The 21,320-nt window shown below is 61.5% G+C and overlaps 1 protein-coding gene across 3 annotated transcripts; it reads left to right on the top strand.

Moving 5' to 3' along the window:
* Nucleotides 1–2,289: 2,289 nt before the first annotated feature.
* BRPF1 (bromodomain and PHD finger containing 1) lies at nt 2,290–21,285 on the top strand. Of its 3 annotated transcripts, none has more exons than XM_039546908.1 (13): nt 2,290–2,901; nt 4,017–4,976; nt 6,413–6,569; nt 7,659–7,790; nt 8,244–8,372; nt 9,270–9,582; nt 11,372–11,674; nt 16,594–16,881; nt 16,975–17,122; nt 17,836–17,972; nt 18,065–18,183; nt 20,029–20,183; nt 20,360–21,285. In XM_039546908.1, exons 1-13 carry the CDS (start codon nt 2,303–2,305, stop codon nt 20,541–20,543), a joined length of 3,624 nt encoding a protein of 1,207 aa, XP_039402842.1. In that variant the 5' UTR covers nt 2,290–2,302; the 3' UTR covers nt 20,544–21,285. The 3 variants fall into 3 exon arrangements, with proteins under 3 accessions (XP_039402842.1, XP_039402841.1, XP_039402843.1); XM_039546907.1 differs by having other exon boundaries at nt 8,244–8,390; XM_039546909.1 differs by lacking the exon at nt 7,659–7,790 and having other exon boundaries at nt 8,244–8,390.
* The last annotated feature ends 35 nt before the right edge of the window (nt 21,286–21,320 follow it).

Raw genomic sequence — 21,320 nt, 5'->3', positions numbered from 1 at the left:
CCTCCTCCCCATCCCCTGTGTCCCCTGCCCATCCCCACAGCCCTCCCTCCCCATCCCCGTGTCCCCTGCCCATCCCCACAGCCCTCCCTCCCCATCCCCGTGTCCCCTCTGCCCATCCCCACAGCCCTCCCTCCCCATCCCCGTGTCCCCTGCCCATCCCCCACAGCCCTCCCTCCCCATCCCCGTGTCCCCCTGCCCATCCCCCACAGCCCTCCCTCCCCATCCCCGTGTCCTCTGCCCATCCCCACAGCCCTCCCTCCCCATCCCCGTGTCCCCTGCCCATCCCCACAGCCCTCCTCCCCATCCCCTGTGTCCCCTGCCCATCCCCACAGCCCTCCTCCCCCATCCCCTGCGTCCTCTGCCCATCCCCACAGCCCTCCCTCCCCATCCCCTGTGTCCCTCTCCCATCCCCTCAGCCCTCCTCCCCATCCCCTGCCAAACCCCTGCATCCCCTGCCCGCATGGCCTATCCCGGCTGGCCGCAGGCCGGTCCAGCTGGGGCGGCTCCGCGCGGGGGGCGGGGTCTGTTCCTCGAACCGCCAGCAGCGAGAGAACCCAGGCGTCCGGGGCCCCCGCGCTCATTGGCTGGGCCGGAGCCGCCATTGATTCCTGGCCGCAGATTCGCCTCGCCCGGCTCGGCGCGGCCCGACTCCTGGGGGTGGCTGCAGGGCGCGGCCCGCCCCGGCCCGCCAGCCAGCCCCGGCCCCGCCTCGCCCGGCCCGGCTCGGCCCGGCCCAGCCCGCTCTCCTGTCCCGCCCGGCCGTGGCGAAAGTGCGGTTGCTAAGGGCCGCGAGGCGCTTTACCAGCGGGGCCGCCCCGCGCCAGGAGCCGCCGGAGCCTCCATTGGTCCGGGCCCGGCCCGGCCCCGCCGCCGCCATGGCCCCGCCGCCCCCGCCCGCAGCGACCGGGCTCCGCCGCTGACCGCGGCCTCCGGGCGGCCGGTGAGCCCCAGGCCCGCTGCCCCGCGGATGAGCCCCGGGGGGCCGGGGCCGGGCAGGTCCGTCGGGGGCGGGTGTGTGGGCCCGGGGGGGCTGGGAGCAGGGGGCAGGTGTGTGGGCAGGGGTCAGGGTTACCGGGGGCAGGGGCAGGTGTGTGGGCCCAGGGGTTGGGAGCAGGGGCGGGTGTGTGAGCCCAGGGGTCAGGGTTACCGGGGTCAGGGGCGGGTGTGTGGGCCCAGGGGGCTGGGAGCAGGGGCGGGTGTGTGGGCCCAGGGGTCAGGGTTACCGGGGTCGGGGCGGGTGTGGGCCCAGGGGCTGGGAGCAGGGGGCAGGTGTGTGTGGGCCCAGGGGTCAGGGTTACCGGGGTCGGGGACGGTGTGTGGGCCCAGGGGATGGGAGCAGGGGGCGGTGTGTGGGCCCAGGGGCTGGGAGCATGGAGAAGTTGAGGGCAGGTGTGTGGGCCCAGGGGATGGGGGAGAGCCACGGGCTGTGGGCTGGGAGCAGGGGCGGTGTGTGGGCCCAGGGGCTGGGAGCATGGAGAAGTTGAGGGCAGGTGTGTGGGCCCAGGGGATGGGGAGAGCCACGGGGCTGTGGGACGATAAGCCCGCAGGGGATGAGGGTGAGGGTTGGGGCGGTGTATGAGCCCAGGGGGTCAGGGTTACCGGGGTCAGGGGCGGTGTGGCCCGGGGGCTGGGAGTATGGGGGGCGGTGTGGGCCCAGGGGTCCAGGTTACTGGGGTCGGGGCGGTGTGTGGGCCCAGGGGTTGGGAGCAGGGGCGGGTGTGTGGCCCAGGGGTCAGGGTTACCGGGGTCGGGGCGGTGTGTGGGCCCAGGGGTGATGGGAGCAGGGGCGGTGTGGGCCCAGGGGTTGGGAGCAGCGGGGCGGTGTGTGGGCCCAGGGGTCAGGGTTACCGGGGTCGGGGCGGGTGTGTGGCCCAGGGGATGGGGAGAGCCACGGGGCTGTAGGACGATAAGCCCGCAGGGGATGAGGGTGAGGGTTGGGGGCGGGTGTATGAGCCCAGGGGGGTTCGAGGCACCGTGGGGAGAGTCACGGGGCTGCAGGAAGATGAGCCCACAGGGGATGAAGGCCAGGGGTTGGGGGCGGGTGTATGAGCCCAGGGGGGTTTGGAGCATGGAGGGAGAGCCCCAGGGCTGCAGGAAGATGAGCCTGCAGAGGGTGAGGGTTGGGGGTGGGTATGTGAGCATTGGGGGGATGGGGGGAGAGCCCCAGGGCTGCGGGAAGATGAGCCCACAGGAGATGAGGGTGAGGGTTGAGGGTGGGTGGATGAGTCCACAGGGAGGTTGGGGGGCACATAACCGCACCCCATACCTGTGTCTCATTCCTCTCCCTAGCAGAGGTGACGCCATGGGGGTGGACTTTGATGTGAAGACATTCTGCCACAATCTGCGGGCAACCAAGCCCCCGTATGAGTGCCCTGTGGGCACCTGCCGCAAAATCTACAAGAGCTACAGCGGCATCGAGTACCATCTTTACCACTATGACCATGACAACCCCCCTCCACCCCAGCATACTCCCATCCGCAAACACAAGAAGAAGGGGCGCCAGGCCCGCACCGCCAACAAGCAGTCCCCCAGCCCCTCGGAGACCTCACAATCGCCAAGCCGTGAAGTGATGACCTACGCCCAGGCCCAGCGCATGGTGGAAGTGGACCTGCATGGGCGCGTGCACCGCATTAGCATCTTTGACAACCTCGATGTGGTGTCAGAGGATGAGGAGGCTCCTGAGGAGGTGCCGGAGAACGGGAGCAACAAGGAGAACACAGAGACCCCGGCCACCACCCCTAAAGCTGGCAAGCACAAGAACAAGGAGAAGCGCAAGGACTCCAACCACCACCATCACCACAGCGCCTCCGCAGGCACCACCCCCAAACTCCCAGAGGTGGTGTACCGGGAGCTTGAGCAGGACACCCCCGATGCACCTCCTCGCCCCACTTCTTACTACAGGTACCATCTGCACGTTGGAGGGCGGGGGACTCCCTGCTAGGTTTCATCTAAGCTGTCCCCCAGGGACTGGGGCAGGATTGTTCCCCACTGTCTAGTACTTTGTCCAGGCACAGTGTACATGGTACCTGTCTGATTCTGCTATGGGCCTCTCTAGTGCCTCTCTGGGGAGGTGAATCCTACAGATCCTGCTGCACTGTTGTTGCAGGCTCCAGGGACTTTTTCTTTTGCTTCCCTTTGTGGTGTCCCGTTAGCCCTGGGCCGGGGTCTGTAAGCTGGGGACTCGTTGGTTCCCACTTCTTGTCTGGCTGACAAAACCTCTCTTGTTATCAAACCTTTTCTCACTGGTACAATCCCATAGCAGGTGGTGGAACAGGAGCCTGGCGGTTCCTGAGGGTATGTCCCGTGACTGGGCCATGTCAATGGACTTGGACTGGGGGCTAGCAAATTGCAGTGTAAACGTTCAGGCTCGGACCGAAGCCCAGGCTCTGGGACCCTCCCCCCTTGCAGGTCTCAGAGCCCACCTCCTGCCCAAGCCAAAAGTCTACACTGCAATTTTACTGTCTCGCAGATGACCCAGGCCAGCCGCAGTGTTTTATTGCAGTGTAGACATACCCTGTATCTGCTCCGTGTAACTGGCGCAGAATCTGCTCCAGAACGTAAGCGTTTCTCCTCTTACGCGTGTGAAGAAAAGATCCCAAGTGGGACTTGATGTGGCAGCCGGCCCATGAGAATAGCTGAACTACCCAACCTGTTAGGTTATATGGCCCCGGAGCACATGGGAACTTGCCTGGGGGTTGGTACCATGTTCCATGTGGTTGCCTTGCCTTCATGAGATACTCCAAGCTTCATCAGTTGCCAAGCAGGAGCATTGTTTGGTGCAGTGTCCTTGCTGCGTTGTGCCGGCCGCACCAGCATACTGCAGTTCTGCTCAGTAACTGAGAAAAGGGGCATGCACAACATATCCCATTTCAGTGGGTTCCTTCCCCTTCCTTTTTCTTTCTGGCTTGTTCGTGGCCATGGTGGTCAAATCTCCCCCTCTGGTCCCTTTGGGAGGTTAGGCTGCACTAGCTCTTGGTTCCTCCCAGTCACTCATTCCCTCTCTACATGCCTCTCAGGTACATTGAAAAGTCAGCGGAGGAGCTGGATGAGGAGGTGGAGTATGACATGGACGAGGAAGATTATATCTGGCTGGACATCATGAATGACCGACGGAAGACGGAGGGTGTGAGTCCCATTCCCCAGGAGATCTTTGAGTACTTAATGGACCGGCTGGAGAAGGAGTCCTACTTTGAGAGTCACAACAAGGGGGACCCCAATGCCCTGGTTGATGAGGACGCAGTCTGCTGCATCTGCAATGATGGAGAGTGTCAGAACAGCAACGTCATTCTCTTCTGTGACATGTGCAACCTGGCTGTCCATCAGGAGTGCTACGGGGTGCCCTACATCCCCGAGGGCCAGTGGCTCTGCAGAAGGTGTCTCCAGTCCCCCTCCAGGGCAGTGGACTGTGCTCTGTGCCCGAACAAGGGCGGTGCTTTCAAGCAGACAGACGATGGGCGCTGGGCACATGTGGTCTGTGCCCTCTGGATTCCAGAGGTTTGCTTTGCCAACACTGTGTTCCTGGAGCCCATAGACAGCATTGAACACATCCCACCTGCCCGGTGGAAGCTGACCTGCTACATCTGCAAGCAGCGTGGCTCTGGGGCTTGCATCCAGTGCCATAAGGCCAACTGCTACACTGCCTTCCATGTCACCTGTGCCCAGCAGGCTGGACTCTACATGAAAATGGAGCCCGTCCGGGAGACGGGAGCAAACGGCACTTCCTTCAGTGTGCGCAAAACTGCCTACTGTGACATCCACACCCCACCCGGCTCTGTGCGCAGGCTCCCCGCCCTCTCCCACAGCGAAGGGGAGGAGGAGGACGAGGAGGAGGAGGAGGAGGGCAAAGGCTGGAGCTCAGAAAAGGTGAAGAAGGCAAAGGCCAAATCCAGAATCAAAATGAAGAAGGCAAGGAAGATCTTGGCAGAAAAGCGAGCGGCAGCACCTGTGGTGTCAGTGCCCTGCATCCCACCTCACAGGTATGGCCCCTGGCACCCTCCCCTCTATCCGGACAGTCCTTTGCCTCAGGGTCCTGCGCTCCCCACTCACCACCTCCCAGTACAGCCCCTTGCCCTGGGGTCCTGCCCCGCCCTTGCCTCGGGCTCCTGCTGCCCCCCCGGTCCAGACTGTCTGTATTCCTGTCATTAGCCCCGCCAAGCTCTGGTTTATTTCATTCCTTGCTCGGTGGCTTCGCTGGTGAATCCTGCAAGCAGTGTGGCTCTGGGGCTTGCAGCCAGTTTCATAAGTCCAAGCTGAGCTTCTCTCCGCTGTGCTGCTCCGTGAAGGTGGCTGGGGCCGGAAGGAGCAGGAGGTGGCTGCTGTTAGTCTAACGGCAGAGTGAGCGCGGCGGGACAGGTCAGGAAGCAGCTGGGGGTTCCCAGGGGTCTTTTCCTGTTATGTTAACCTCAGGGACTTTGGAACAAACCATTGTAGAAGAAAGGGGGTACTGTTAATTTATCTGCCTTGGTTTGTATTTCTCCCCTTGGCCCTGCTGCTCCTTCAGCTCTTTGTTAGGGCCAAGGCCATCCTCCTGAGGAAGTCTGTGCCGAATGGAGCTAGCTGCTGGGACACCATGTGAGTGTTCCAGGAAGGGCACTAACTTTATGCTGGCTGTTAACCCAGCCCCATCTCCCAGCCTGGAGTGGTGGTACCTGCCCTCCTCTGGAGCACAATTCAAAGTTGTGGGAACTAGGAAAACCCTTGGCCTTTGCCTGTGCTCCACAGACCCATAAGGTTAGCCAGGACCACAAGGGCCAACTAATCTAAGGATCTGTGGTGTCCTCATGGGGTTTCTCACCTCCCGTTAGCTGTCTCCTGACCCACAGTTTACCATCCAAGCAGGACAGGGAGCATGTCAGTTGTACAGTGGCCTCACTAAGTGAGCTGGGTAAGAGGATGAAGGGCTGGTAACCAGCAGAGCAGTGGGGCTTTGCAAGGAGATAGTAATTGCCAGACTGGATCAGACCCGGGGTTTATCTAGTCCCGTCTTCTGGATCTGTCAGTGACCAGCCCCAGAAGCTTCAGAGGAAGGAGAACCCCCCAGTAGTGATGGTCTGCCCCCCACATTAGACCTTATCCTGGTCTCTAATAGGTAGAAACTGGCTTAAGCCCTGAAGTTCTTGACCTCAGTGAGATCATGTGACAGAGAGTTCCACAGACTGACTACATGTTGTGTGAATAAAGTGTTTCCTCTTATTGGCTTTGAGGTCAGAATGCCATGCAGCACAGTCCTGCAGAGAAGCCTGTCAGTCCCACGCCCTTCTTGGCTGGACTGCTGCCTTGCAGGAAACTCCCCCAGCCAATCCTGAGCTGGGTCCCTGGGGTTTGTCTTGTGTGGCTAGGCACCTCTCGCTGGGCCTGATTTGGCAGTGGCAGGGCTCACCTGACTGATCATGTACGTGCCTTCCCTCCCTAGGCTCAGTAAGATCACTAACCGTTTAACCATCCCGAGGAAGAGCCAGTTCATGCAGAGACTTCACAGCTACTGGACCCTGAAGAGACAGTCCCGCAATGGGGTGCCTCTGCTGCGCCGGCTGCAGACACACTTGCAGTCACAAAGGAACTGTGACCAGGTACGGGGTGGGCTCTGGGTGCTGATGTCCTGTGTGCGTTGTGCATCCCAGGGCCCTGGGGCCGAAGCATTTCCTGCTTGTAATGCCTGCAGTTTCAGAGCCATGCTGGAGAATGGGCCAAACTGTCCTTCGGAGGAAAGGGCAGTCCCAGCTCCCCACCACTGCTGCTTCCCCATTCTCTACTGTGTTCAGCATCTGAGACTTGCCAGGCACTGACCTTCCAAAGCTCGCCGTGGGGAGGGTGCAAAGTGTGTGTCTGGCTGCCTTGGTCTCTCCTGCCTGTCTCCAGCTGGCAGGGGTTGGAAAAACCTACCACAGAGAGCTAGCCAGAGGCCAGGTGAGAGTGGAGGGCCCACTAGGGAGGTCCAGAGCAGTGTCCCGGGGAGAAGCACAGTCCCCCATTCCTGCTGCAGGAATTCCTACCAGAGTTCTGGCTCTGAGCCCTGCTTGTTCCTACCGTCTGCATCAGCCTGTCACTAGTGGGTGCCTCTGGTTTCTGGAAAGGAGCAGGGGGTTTCTGCTCCCTGCTCACCACCTTAGAGCCTCCTGGCTCATGGTTGTCACTCTACCTCTTCTCTGGCACCCCAGGTGCTGGGATGGGGCAGAGGTCTCCCCTACTCTGCTCCTTCTCAGGTTTGTGGGCTGCTCCTGGAGAGCAGCTCCAGCACTTGCCCCAGCTATCCTCAGCAGAGTGAAATTCACCATTTCCCTGCTGCCCCAGCAGCGAAACTGACCAGAGTATTATTAGCTCTGCTCCACTGCCCTTTAGCAGAGCTCTGAGCAGCTGCAGAGGCACACCAGCTTTATCTAGCTGCAGACTTGGCAGGCAGTGCTGTGTTGGGTCACGTTGGGAAGGGTCTCTCTCTAACCCCAGGGACTAGGAGTCTGCATTTTCAGAAGCGACCACCCAACTTGAGACACCTAGGGTGCTTGGCACTGGCTGGAAATCAGCCCATTTTCGGATGTGCCGGAATCCTCAAGTCACCTCTGAAAATGTCAGGCCCCTCCCTCTTCACGGGGGAAAGAGTGCCAGCACACTGCCACAGGGAGCTGCTTCCCTCCATCTCATGGTCTCTGATGTTCCTGCAGAGGGAGACAGAGGATAAGAATTGGGCCCTGAAGGAGCAGCTGAAATCATGGCAGCGCCTCCGCCATGACCTAGAGCGCGCGCGCCTGCTGGTGGAGCTGATACGCAAACGGGAGAAGCTCAAGAGAGAGACGGTAACAATTGTGTGTCCCTCCTGGGAGCTTGGGGGTGACAGCACAGGCCCCTCCTGCAGGAGCTTGGGGCGAGCCCAGATTCCTGACCTGAGTGTGGGGGAGGGAGGGGAGCGCAGGTCCCCCCGTGGGTACTGGCTGATTCTCCTGTCTATGCCGTGCGGCGGTGTGTGTTTACGCTGTGCCCTGCCCCAGCAGGGTCTGAAGGGGGGTGGGGCTTTGGGAAGTGCAGGTGCTGTTCCTGCATCTCTGCTTTTCACTGGCATTGACACACTGAGTCAGAGTATCCTGCGTGCCGCCATCGCACAGGGAGGTTGGCTTCTCGAAGCAGCTGGGAAATGGCTCCTCTTTTCTCTCTGAAGTCCAGATCGCACCCAGAGCCTTGTCTGCGTCCCAAGGGCTGTAGCACAGGTCCAGGAGGCCAAGGCTCAGTCCCGCCCTGTTCTTGTGTTTCAGATTAAAATCCAGCAGGTGGCGCTGGAGATGCAGCTGACCCCCTTCCTCATCCTCCTCCGCAGGACTCTCGAGCAGCTCCAGGAGAAGGACACGGGCAACATCTTCAGCGAGCCGGTCCCTCTGTCTGAGGTAACAGAAATCTACGAAGTAAGAACCCCCTCCCCCCGGATTTCTACTTCACTCAAACTCAACCCCCGTCTGCCCACGCCAAAGGCAGCAAATGGTGCTCTCCAGACAGCTAGCGGCGGCCCGGGACTTAGCCAAGTGGGGATGTGGGCAGCTGAGCTGAGCACAGCTGGGACTGTAGCCTGGTACAGGGACTGGCAGAGAGATGAATGGTCCGTGTTCCTCTTGTGCGGGCATGGTGGGCCGGGCCAGGCAAGCGGGGCTCCTTGCTTGGAAAGGCAGGGTGCAGTGGGACCCTCAGCACGCTCCCATCCGTTCCCTGGGAAGCGCTCTGTCTAGGCATAGACATGAAATGAGTTTGGCATCAGACTTCTCCTGAGTGGGTGCAGTGGAAAACTCTGAGTCTGTCAACTGTGTCCTTCTCGGTTTTCTCTCGCCGGGGCTGTGCCTGCCTGCGCCTGCTGCCCCACTCTGGCAATTCTTCTGTGTGTTGTACATCTTGGAGCCCTCTGTAACTGGGCTATGAAATCCCACCCCCTCCAACCCATCTGGGAGGAAGGCAAGCCTCTGCCATGCCCTGGGGATTCCAGAGCCTGGGCCGGATTCCTGCCTGCCACCAGCCAGAGGAGAGGGCTGGGGCTGGGGCTGTGGTGTGAGCAATGGCAACTCTGAAATGCCTCCAGTTGTATTGCTCCCGGTGTTGGGCTGGGCTGCAGTATGCCTAGCCCCAGTCTGGTAGTGCCATTCCCTGTGTCTACACAGAGCGGGCAGTGTTTGCAGGGTATGCAACGCCATTTGGGGCAAAGCACCAGGACTGGATTCTTCTAACAGCTGTTTTCTTGGAGCAGGTAGTTCTGAGGTGTGACTCCAGGCTCAGCTCTGGCTGTTCTCCCTGTGCAGGTCCCAGACTACCTAGATCATATCAAGAAGCCAATGGATTTCTATACCATGAAGCAGAACCTGGAGGCCTATCGCTACCTGAACTTGGATGACTTTGAGGAAGATTTCAACCTGATTGTCAGCAACTGCTTGAAATACAATGCCAAGGACACAATCTTCTACCGCGCGGCCGTCCGGCTGCGAGAGCAAGGGGGAGCTGTGCTGCGGCAGGCTCGCCGGCAAGCGGAGAAAATGGGCATTGATTTTGAGACAGGCATGCACTTTCCACACTGCATCCCTGTGGATGAAGTGCTGCACCGAGACACTGAGGAGGGTGGGTATTGACACCCCATCCCAGGGTGCAAAGGCTGCAGGAGGGTCACCCGTGGAAGTCACAGCGGGGAATTCCTGTTAGATCATTGGAGGCCAGGGCAGGATGTAATTCTAGTGCCCCCATCCTCCCCCGGCAATATCTGCCACCTCCTGCTATGTCTCCTAGCCAGCCCACATGCCCGTTCCCCAAAGAGACAGGGCCAGTCCCAGGGCAGTTCTGGACCCCGAGGGTCAGGTGCATTTTGCTGGTTGGCAGATGGAGATGGGCTTCCTGGCTTGCCCCTCAGCGCTGTTGGTGCACGTGGTCAGGTGCAACAAGAGAATCTGGTTTTCCTGGTCTTGTGCTAAGGATTCGGGGGTGACATAATCCATATTGTGCCATGCGGGGCCCTTTGGCAAGCTGCTGTCATGTGCCCCCAAGTCAGCTCCCTCCAATGGGGCAGGAAGGGTGGAGAATGGAGGGCACTGCCTTTCCCAGGGCCGGCCTTAGGGAACATGGCACCCTGGGCGAACTTGCATTTTGGTGCCCCTGGTCCCTGTGGGTGTGGCATGCTCCCCCTCCCCCATATTGCCCCTGGCCCCCATGGGCTCTCCACCCTCCCTTCACCCCTAATCCTTGCACTCCCCTCCTGTGCCCCTAATCCCTGCACCCCCTTCTGCACCCACATGGGAAAACTGACCTGGATGCAGTGACGGAGCACCTGGCATTGCGGCACCCCCTGCCCGCCCCTCTGCGCCCCCCCCCACACCCACAGCTAGGGAGCTGTGTTTGTGGGGGGGAGCAAGGAGCGACATCAGGGCTCCCTGCATCCAGCTCACTTTCCCTGCAGGCTGTGTAAGGAGAGGGAGAAGAGCAGCAGCTCCTGATACCAGGATTGTGCTGTGAGGTGTGTGTGTTGGGGGGATTGTGCGTGTTGAGCGTGCTGTCTCTTTAAGAAAGCACTCGGGGTCAGGCATCTGAAGGCTTGTTCAGACACAAGCAGCTGCTGCTGGACCTGGAGAGGCAGCAGCACACACAGATTTCCCCCGTCCCGTTACCCCAGCTCAGTGGAGACCGAGTTCATGGGCTGGGGGAGGGGGACACCCCGATATCAGTCCCTCCCCCCGCATAGCAGACAGGAGGATGCTCCCAGTTCAGAGTGGCGAGAGGCTCCAGGGAGGAACAGGAGTGGGAGACAGGAGCAGTGGGGACTTCACACAGCAGTGGAGCATGGGGGAGGGGGGCAGTTCGGGTCCCTCGCCCTGCTGTCCAGAGGCTGCTGCTCCACCTTCCTGTCTGCTGCCTCTGTTAGCCCAGCTGGCTCTCAGCAGGTCAGGTAAGAATCAGGCAAATCCTGCGCATGGTGGGCCGCCCTGGCCACCGCCTGGACTGCCCACCCGCAGGACTGGCCCTGCCCTTGCAGTCTGGGCAGCCGGAGGAATTGAGGGGCCTGGAGCTGAGTACAGGGCCCAGGAGGTGGGGTCTCCCCAGAGCTGGGGGGGGGGGACACCCTCCCCTCCCCTCTCTGCTCCAGGACACCCCTCTAATGAATTGATTCTTGTGCTGCTCTATCCAGTGGCAAACCCCTGGCCCATTCAGCTCCATGTGGCTTATTCTCTGTGCATTTCTGAGACTGAGCCTGTTTGGCTCCTCCCTTCCCATGGAGCTCGTCTCTTGGGCCCCTTCAGGTGACTGTTCTGTGCCTGTGGGTTAATCCCCTCTGGATTGCCATGTCCCCTTTCCAGGAGGAAGGGAATTTCAAAACACTACCTGGCTTCTCTCACCCATCTGACCCTCCTTGTGCCCACAGAGGAGGTGCGGCTGCTGCTGTCAGAGAATCAGAAGCACCTGCCCTTGGAAGAGCAGCTTAAGATCTTGCTGGAGCAGTTGGACGAAGTCAGTGCTGGGAAGCAGAGCATCGGGCGCTCCCGCCGTGCCAAGATGATCAAGAAGGAGATCACAGTCCTGCGCCGGAAGCTGGCTCACCCACGGGATGTGCTGGACAGGCACGGCCCCTCCGCCAGGGGGATCCTGCAGGCCCACCACCCCTGTGAGAAGGACATACAGACCGACAGCGCTGCAGAGGAGAGCAGCAGCCAGGAAACTGGCAAAGGTACTGGCTGGGGGGTGGTATCAACACCCTGGCACAGCATGTAATACCCAGGGGCTTGGTGTAACCCCATGTCTGGGCAGGGCCTGAGAAGGGTGGAGTGTGCAGAATCAGCAGCCATGGACCTTACCTTCCAAAGCAGCGGCTGGGGTGGGAGGAGGTCCTGCTCCTTCCTTGGTTCCTCATTAGTGGCCCTGAAGAGCAGCGTTACAAGCTTGCAGGGGCATGAGAGGCCAGGAACGTGCCAAGCATTGTGTCAGGACTAGATGGCTGGGAGCTCCCCCTTGCAGCGGGGCCCCTCGGAGGGGATTGGGTACCAGCCGGAGACGCTGGTTTTCCCAGGTTTCTGGGAGGGAAAGAAGCTCTGGGGCCTGCCCTGCCGGCTGATGGAACCCTTTGGCCAGTTCCCTGCAGTGACCCGGCTTGCCTGGGCTACCCTGGGCTAACTGGGAGGAGAGCCCAGGTGGGGGTGGGGCCTGGAGAACCGGGATGGGGGGAAGCCAGGGTGGGGGCAGGCCGGGCCCCTGGGGAGGAGAGCCTGGATGGGTGCTGGGAGGGGACGGGGGGCCTGCTGGGAGGAGTGGGCTGACCCAGCTGGGCTGACTGGGAGGAGAGCCCGGGTGGGGCTGGGAGAAGGGTGACTAGATGTTAAGGGGAAAATATCGCTGCAAGGGAGTGGTTTTTTTTGTTTGGTTGGTTTTTTTTACACTCACCCATCCGGGAGTTTGGCGGCAATTCGGCAGAGAGCCCTTCAGTCGCGGACGGTCTTCGGCGGTATTTTGGCGGTGGGTAATAAACCTTGCCGCCAAAGACAGAAGCACCCGCTGCCAAAGACCGTCCGCGACTGAAGGGCTCTCCGCCGAATTGCCGCGGAAGACCAGGAAACAAAATATTGGGACAAATGGCGTCCCGACCATACTCTGGTCGGGATGTGGGTCAAACTCCTCAAAATCGGGACATCTGGTCACCCTAGCTGGGAGAGCCTGGATGGGACCGGCGGGGAGCCTGGGTGGAGCCGGGAGAGCCTGGATGGGGGCAGAGAGGAAGCCCAGGTGGGGGCAGGTCTCTGGATGTGGGTCGGGCTGGGCCCTGGAGAGGAGAGGCCGGGGGGGGGTCAGAGCCAGGGGAGACTGGATGGGGCAGGTCTCTGGATGGGGTCAGGCTGGGCCCCTGGGAGGAGAGGCCGGGTGGGGCGGGTCTCTGGATGGGGATCAGGCTGGGCCCCTGGGGAGGAGAGACCGGGGCGGGTCTCTGGATGGGGGTCGGGCTGGGGCCCTGGGGAGGAGAGACCGGGGCGGGTCTCTGGATGGGGTCGGGCTGGGCCCTGGGGAGGAGAGGCCGGGTGGGGAGGATCTCTGGATGGAGGTTGGTCTGGGCCCCTGGGGAGGAGAGGGGGAGGCGAGTCTCTGGATGGGGGTCGGGCTGGGCCCTGGAGAGGAGAGGCCGGGGGTCAGAGCCAGGGAGACTGGATGGGGCAGGTCTCTGGATGGGCGTCAGGCTGGGCCCCTGGGGAGGAGAGGCCGGGGAGGGGCGAGTCTCTGGATGGGGATCAGGCTGGGCCCCTGGGGAGGAGAGGCCGGGGGGGGGCGGGTCTCTGGATGGAGGTTGGTCTGGGCCCCTGGGGAGGAGAGGCGGGCGGGGGTCAGAGCCAGGGGAGACTGGATGGGGCAGGTCTCTGGATGGGGATCAGGCTGGGCCCTGGGGAGGAGAGGCCGGGTGGGGCGGGTCTCTGGATGGGGGGCGGGCTGGGCCCCTGGGGAGGAGAGGCCGGGGGGCGGGTCTCTGGATGGGGATCAGGCTGGGCCCCTGGGAGGAGAGGCCGGGGGCAGGTCTCTGGATGGGGATCAGGCTGGGCCCCTGGGGAGGAGAGGCCGGGGGCTGGTCTCTTGATGGGGATCAGGCTGGGCCCCTGGGGAGGAGAGGCCGGGTGGGGCGGGTCTCTGGATGGAGGTTGGTCTGGGCCCCTGGGGAGAGGCGGGGGGGGTCAGAGCCAGGGAGACTGGATGGGGCAGGTCTCTGGATGGGGTCAGGCTGGGCCCCTGGGGAGGAGAGGCCGGGAGGCGAGTCTCTGGATGGGGATCAGGCTGGGCCCTGGGGAGGAGAGGCCGGGGGCGGGTCTCTGGATGGGGCGGGCTGGGCCCTGGGGAGGAGAGGCCGGGGCGGGTCTCTGGATGGGGATCAGGCTGGGCCCCTGGGAGGAGAGGCCGGGGGCGGGTCTCTGGATGGAGGTTGGTCTGGGCCCCTGGGGAGGAGAGGCCGGGGGGGGGCCAGAGCCAGGGGAGACTGGATGGGGGCAGGTCTCTGGATGGGGGTCAGGCTGGGCCCCTGGGGAGGAGAGGCCGGGGCGGGTCTCTGGATGGGGCGGGCTGGGCCCTGGGGAGGAGAGGCCGGGGCGGGTCTCTGGATGGGGATCAGGCTGGGCCCCTGGGGAGGAGAGGCCGGGGGCAGGTCTCTGGATGGGGATCAGGCTGGGCCCCTGGGGAGGAGAGGCCGGGGGCAGGTCTCTGGATGGGGATCAGGCTGGGCCCCTGGGGAGGAGAGGCCGGGTGGGGCGGGTCTCTGGATGGAGGTTGGTCTGGGCCCCTGGGGAGGAGAGGCGGGGGTCAGAGCCAGGGAGACTGGATGGGGGCAGGTCTCTGGATGGGGTCAGGCTGGGCCCCTGGGGAGGAGAGGCCGGGTGGGGCAGGTCTCTGGATGGAGGTTGGTCTGGGCCCCTGGGGAGGAGAGGCGGGGGGTCAGAGCCAGGGGAGACTGGATGGGGCAGGTCTCTGGATGGGGATCAGGCTGGGCCCCTGGGGAGGAGAGGCCGGGGCAGGTCTCTGGATGGGGTCGGGCTGGGCCCTGGGGAGGAGAGGCCGGGGGCGGGTCTCTGGATGGGGGTCGGGCTGGGCCCCTGGGGAGGAGAGGCCGGGGGGCGCGGGCAGAGCAGGAGGGGCCGGGGGCCTGCTGGGAGGAGTGGGTGACCCGGCTGGGCTAACCGGGAGGGGAGGCGGAGCAGACCAGGACACACGGGCTGGGAGGGAGCTGAAATCCGCCCGCCCGTGGCCAAGGCCTGATGCTTCGAAGGGGCAGCTCTAGGCTCCCCGCTCAGGACCCGGGGGGCCTTGGCCACGCTGCCCAGCTCGGTCCAGAGCCGTGGGGTCTCTCGCCAGCAGCCTGGGCAGCTTTTCCTCTCCTGGGCTGGCAGGGCAGCTCCGCTCTCGCTGGCCTGGTCTTTGCCTCTCCTTGGCTTGGCCCCTGGCGCTGTCCCTTTGCACCCGGTTTGTCACCAAGCAGCTTTCTTCACTCGGGGCCTTCACCTGGGCACTGGGCCCCTTCGACCTGTATTGCCTCACTAGACGCTCAGTCTCTGGGCATGGGCTTGAGGCGGGGGGGGTCTCGCTTCCCCTTTGCAGGGTCTGGTTTAAGCTAAAACTGCCTTTGGAGCTGGTCCCGTTTCAGCGGGTGGATTGCTGTGACGCCCTCTCCTGCGCGTCCCTCCATTTCCCTCGCTGAGTGTCTGCTCCCAGACCCGGGTCTGACATTCCTGCGTCTCCGGACCTCAGACCTTTCGCCTTTTCCTTCTTTCCTCTTTCTCGCTTCCCAGTTCTTCTCTTATCTGATCCCTTCCCCAGCTCCGCTCGCTAGCTCAGCCTCTGCATCCTTCTTCCCCTCCAGCTCTTTCCAACTGCCCCTTCGGGTGGATCCCGAGCCCCCTCCTTGGCCGGCTCGCGCCAGGACGGCGTGCTGGGCTGCTGGGCTGCAGGGGCTAGTGCCCGGGCAGGGTTACCACACCCGACACATTGGCACACCTTAACAGGGCCATGCGTGAACATGACCCAGGAAGGTGTTGCCTGCTGGAGTCTGGAAAGCTGGGATCAATAGCCTGCTCTGTCCGTCTCAGATGGGACAGTTGCCAACTCCAGAGTGTAGAGTTGGGCATTTTCCAATCCAGGATTCCCTTTTTGCTGCACCAGGTGCCCAGCATTTCATTTCCTGTCTCCCAGCTGTGCCAGGACCTGCCTGCAGCTGCCACTTGCTCGGCAGCTTTTCCCCACGAGGCAGTTGATTGGCTGGCAGGGAGTGTTCCCTGCACTGTGCCATGGAGCCAGGCTGCAGAGGACGGAATCAGAGCTGGACGGGAGCCAGCAGTGTTGGCCGGTGAGCTAGGCTGCCTGGAGAACAATGCAGCAGCTAAGGGCTGAGCCACTGACCACCTACAAGCTCCCCCTTCCCTGGCACGCACAAGGAAGGAGGCTCTGGGCCTGGCTGCCTTGAGAGCATGGCAGAAATTCCATCCTTCAGTCCCTTTCAGAAATAACCACAGGCCATGAATTGACTGTGGGCATGGGGCCCAGTGGGACTCCATGGGGCTGGACTGCTTTCCTGCTGCAGGCTTGCTGGGCCTTTAGCACAGGGAAGTGCAAGCTTTTTCACAAGCACTTCAGATGTCTGTAGCTTTTCAGGGGCACAGCAGGGCTGGGCAGCTCCCAGCTGGAGCCTGAGGAATTTGGGAGATGCTGTTGCTGCTCATCTTGCTTCCTTTCGTTGATTTCGGTGTCTCTGAACATGAGGGGGAGTGGCTGCACTGCTAGGGTGGAGGCTTCTCTGCAGATCCCCCCTGGTGAGGATTCTCTGCAACTCTGCCAACTGCCCAGGTTTGGTGATGTGAGGACAGTGGTGGCAAGATGAGAGAAGGCATGGGACTATCCCTTCCTTACAAAGCTCTGCTGCTGATCTGCAGCTCTCTTGTGCCAGCCCTGGGCTCCCCGCAGCTCTCCCCTCGTGCGTTTGCACACTGCTGCCCGATGGCCTCGCTGGAGGCAGGTGTGAGCTGTGGGGGCAGATTTCCAGAGCTCTCCTGGGGAGCTGGGAGTGGAGCAGCGTGGTAGAGCCTGCTGCCCAGCTTCTGAACATGCTGTCTCTCATCCCCTCTCTGCCAGGTCTGGGCCCCAACTCTTCCTCCACCCCAGCACACGAGGTTGGCAGGAGGACTTCTGTGCTCTTCTCCAAAAAGAACCCCAAAACCGCAGGGCCCCCAAAACGCCCTGGACGCCCACCCAAGAACCGGGATAGCCAGCTAGCTGCAGGGCATGGGAGTAGCCCAATAGGTCCCCCCCAGCTTCCAATAATGGAGGGGTCGCAGCGCCAGCGGAAGAGAGGGAGGAGCCCACGGCCAAGTTCCAGCTCAGAGAGCGACAGCGATAAATCCACCGAAGACCCTCCCATTGGTGAGTGTGGCTGCTGCAGCAGCGAGGGTTGGAGGGGGCCATGCTGGATCTGTGTGTGTGACTAATGATGTCCCTTGCCTGGTTCTGCTGCAGACCTGTCAGCCAATGGCTTCAGTGGCGGGAGCCAGCCAGTTAAAAAGAGCTTCCTGGTTTACCGGAACGACTGCAGCCTTCCTCGGAGCAGCTCTGACTCGGAGTCCAGCAGCAGCAGCAGCAGCAGCGCTGCCTCGGATCGCACCAGGTACAGTGCCCAGGTGGCTCTGTCCCAGCGGCTGTACCAGGAGTGGGGCCTTCAGCCTGTTTGTAAATCCATTTAGCAGTAACCCTTTCAAGGCTGCAGCACCCACCATGGCTGCTCCAGCGCCTCCCTTCCTCTCACATGCAGTGCCCAAAGCCACGTATGTTTGTGACATGCCTGCTGAGGAGCAGAAGGCCCAGAGTCTGGGACTCATTGGGCCTGGCTTGCTATGCGTCTGCCAGCACTCAGCCCTGCCCTGGGGGCAGCTGTCAAACAGTCCTCTTGGTGAGGCCATGGCCGGAGAGCCCGAACCAGAGAACTGCACAGAGGTTGCTCCTGCACATGTGTCTGCTGGAGGCCAGCTGGGTTGGGTGGATTGTGCCAGTTTCTTTCTCTCTGTGGACAGAGGGACCTTAGGCCTGCCCTGGAGTGAAGACCCAGGTGGGGGTGGGGTGGAATGCCATCTGGGGGGGACCCTTCTCACTTAACCACTGACTCCCCCTTTCAAAGGCAACTGGAGAGCCCCATATCGTAGAACAGTATTGTGGGCAGTTCCTCTGCTGAGCGCTGTGGGCTCTATTCCTGAGGGCACTGGCTGGCCGCCTCCCCAAAGCATGGGTGTCCTAAGGATCCCCTCCCCCCAGTGCACAGGAAAGCAGTGCCTGGAAAGGTAACGTGGCACCTAGTAACAGGACTGCTTCCCTGCCTTCCCACAGCACGACGCCCTCAAAGCAGGGCAGAGGGAAGCCCTCCTTCTCCCGTGTCAACTTCCCAGAGGACAGCAGCGAGGATACTTCTGGAACGGAGAATGAGTCCTACTCTGTTGGTGCTGGGCGAGGCGTTGGTCACAGCAGTGAGTATCTTGAGCCTCGGCCAGCAGCTTCCAGCTCCTGTCGCTGTCTGGAAGCGTCAGTGCTAATTCTTCCCCTCTTTTCTTTGGCGCAGTGGTGCGGAAGAGCATTGGGCGTGGAGCCGGGTGGTTGTCGGAAGATGAAGACTCCTCTCTGGACGCCCTGGACCTGGTGTGGGCTAAGTGCAGGGGGTACCCATCGTACCCAGCACTGGTGGGTGCCCTCAGCTCTCCTTTTCCTCCCCTTGCAGGATCTCACCTGGCTCCTAGTGAGGGAGTGAACGGATTCTCTTGCTGGATGGCCAGAACACTAGGAATCCCCTCCCCTTGCTCCCAGATGATCTGCACCACATGTCACTGCCATCCTTGGGCCAGTCTGGCTGGAGGCTTACTGCTCTTGTGCCGATGGTGGGCTAGTCTTCCTGAGCCCTGTGACTAGTGGGGAAGTTAAGGGGCTTGCTGCTTCCCATAACACTTTGGGCTAAAGCACATTTGCCATTTGCTCCAATGTGTGAATCCTGTGGGGTAGCCCTGTTCTTGGGGGTGGCCTCAGGTCTCTTCTGCCCCCTGCCTGCCAGAGAGAACACTTATGCATGGTCTGTACAGTCATGACAGGTGGAGAGTGAATAGGGAAGCATCATTTGCCTCTTCACGTAACACGATTAGGCGGCAGGTTTAAAACACAAGGAAGTTCTCGTGTGGCACTCGTTGCCAGGGGCTGTGAAGAAAAGTATGACTGGGTTGAACTGTCAGTTCATGGGGGACAGCCCATCAATGGTTGTTAGCCAGGATGGGCAGGGCCACAACCCCATGCTGTGGGTGTCCCTAAATTTCCAACTGCCAGAAGCTGGATGACTGGATAACAGCCCTGTTCTGTTCTATTTCCCTCTGCAGCACCTGGCCACTGCCAGAGCCAGGACACTGGGCTAGCTGGACCATTGGTCTGACCCAGCACGGCCGTGCTGCTGCTGCTATGTGAACCCCTTTAGAATGTAGCTGGCTGGCTCCCCAGGCTAGTGATCCTGGCCCCAGCTGTTCCTCAGTTCTTAGCCGGTCCTGCTTTAGTCAGACCCAGTGGTGGGGCTCAGTGCAGGAGTCGCTGGGTGACGCTCTCTGGCCTTTGTTATGCAGACTAGAAAGTCCCTTCTGGCCTTAAAAACCTAGCAATCGAACCTCGGGAAGTGCTGCTCCAGCCTCAGCCCTGAGCGTGGAAATACCCCTGTCACTCTGCAGATCTGCTCCCCAGGGTAACGGGAGGCTGAGCTGCAGGCTCTGGGGTCTCCAATACAGCTTCACTCATGTGAGTGCAGCAGAGACACAGTCCCCGGGGAGCTGGAGGCTCTTCTTCCCAGAGGCTAGCAAGAGAGTTGGTTTGTTAGTACTGTGGCATTGCCTGGGAGCCCAGTTACAGACCAGGCTCAGCTGTGCTAGGTGCTGTATGCAGAGCCTGCCCCAGTCCACTCGCAGTCTAAAGAGAAGGAAGCGCTGAGAGTCTGGTGGTCAGCATGGTAGGCAGTGCTCTCGGTACACCAGCTGCTGTCTTGTCAGTGATGCCAGAGGCCCATCGCGGAAGGCAAGGAATTGCAAACACAAGCATGAGCTAAGGCTGTTTCTGAAGGGGGGGTGTGAGCAGGAGAGAGCCCCTGTGACTTCGCCTGAACTGGTTGTGGTGTTGCGTCTTTGTGCACACCTGGAGCCCCTTTGCTTCGGGTTGTCATGGTGACAGACACGTAGCTCAGGGAGCTGGTGTTAGTCGGCCGCTTTGCAGTGCAGTCACTAACACGGGGCCTTTGGGCTCTAAGCGCAACACTTGGGAACGAACTGGTCAAACCAAGCCCTGCGGGGGGGTTCAAAGGCATAAAGCTGCCAAGAGCTGAGGGGTGGTGCGAGAGTGGATTATTAGGGGCTGGGCAGCACTCTGCTTTTTCCCAGCTGGAGCGAGCATCCTGATTCTGCCTTTATACCCCCAGGAAAAGCTTTCCTCAGTGTCTTAGTGGGGCTGGGGGGGCTTCTGCCCCTTCTCTGGGATCTCACCTTTGTCTCCCTGCTGGTTTGGCAGATCATTGATCCGAAGATGCCACGGGAGGGTATGTTCCACCATGGCGTCCCCATCCCAGTGCCTCCCTTGGAGGTGCTGAAGCTGGGAGAGCAGATGACTCAGGAAGCACGAGAGCATCTCTACCTCGTCCTCTTCTTTGACAACAAGCGCACCTGGTAAGGGCCAGCCAGGGCTTTCTCATGTTGTGTGCCAGCTCTGTGGTCCCTCAGCAAGACCGAGCAAGGCCTGCTGGGGATGGGGTGCTGAGGGCGAGTCAGTGAACTCCACCAGGCTCGGGGTGGGGTATGCAGAAGATGGGAAGCCTCATGAGGTGTGATGTCCTTTCCTCCAGGCAGTGGCTGCCCCGGACCAAGCTTGTGCCACTGGGTGTGAACCAGGACCTGGATAAGGAGAAGATGCTGGAGGGCCGCAAGTCAAACATCCGCAAGTCTGTGCAGATCGCTTACCACCGTGCCATGCAGCACCGCAACAAGGTGCAAGGCGAACAGAGCAGCGACTCCAGCGAGAGTGACTGATGCCAGCTGCTGCCTTGGTGATCCACTGGCTCTGCTCATGGCTTCTCAGTCTCAGGGCAAACAGGGCTCTCAGTCCTGGGCACTTAGTGCAGCTGGTCTGTACAGGAGCAGGAGCTTGCCCCTGTCACTGGGACAGAGCGTGCTCCTGAAAGCAGCCAGGGCTGAGCACAGGAGTGAGTGGGTTAGAGCAGAAGCAGGCGGAGCTATTGCCTGCTGCTGAGTGCAGTGCCCAGCAGTACCCTCTGCACCCTCCCCCCTCTCCAGCTGGCACTGCTAGAGCCTCCCCTTCTAGGGTGCTGCCCTGCCTGTCCCTGCTCCCTGGCTTGAATGTCGTGTTCCCAGGGGCAGGGCAGGTGCCCAGCCAGGCCCAGTTCCCTGGGGCTGGTGCCTCCCCCCGCGGGCAGGGGCACAGCTCCAGCGGGGGAAGGGCGCTGTAAATACTGTACAGACGGGAGAATTTAAATTATTCTCATTTGTAGCCCGTTTCAGGGTCCGGGGGAAGTAGTTTGGTACTGAACAGCGCTTCCCATCGTGGCCCTTCCAGCCTGGGTAGCCCGGGCCTCTTTGTAATCTCCTTACGCGCACACTTTGATACGGTCGCTGTGGGGAGCGGCTGCGCCCTGCCTGCCCCCTCCCCCACTGGACTCGCGTCTCCTCCTCCCGCCACGGTCAGACGCTCGTTTGTATTTATTTGGAAGGAAGAAAATCTATTGAGTCTTAGAAAATAAACCCTCTATTTGCACCCCGGCCTGAGGCTGGTGCTGCCCGGGCACGTGG

This window comes from Mauremys reevesii, linkage group 7 (genome assembly GCF_016161935.1).
Source record: "Mauremys reevesii isolate NIE-2019 linkage group 7, ASM1616193v1, whole genome shotgun sequence".
Lineage (NCBI taxonomy): Eukaryota > Metazoa > Chordata > Testudines > Geoemydidae > Mauremys > Mauremys reevesii.
This window is presented reverse-complemented; position numbering and strand designations above follow the sequence as displayed.

Bases quoted from the DNA above. Each gene is read 5' to 3' on its own strand.
- BRPF1 (XM_039546907.1), top strand. From the start codon at position 2,303: ATGGGGGTGGACTTTGATGTGAAGACATTCTGCCACAATCTGCGGGCA. The intron at 17,973-18,064 runs GTGAGTATCTTG...TCTTTGGCGCAG, and splicing joins GCGAGGCGTTGGTCACAGCA to TGGTGCGGAAGAGCATTGGG. The intron at 20,184-20,359 runs GTAAGGGCCAGC...CCTTTCCTCCAG, and splicing joins TTTGACAACAAGCGCACCTG to GCAGTGGCTGCCCCGGACCA.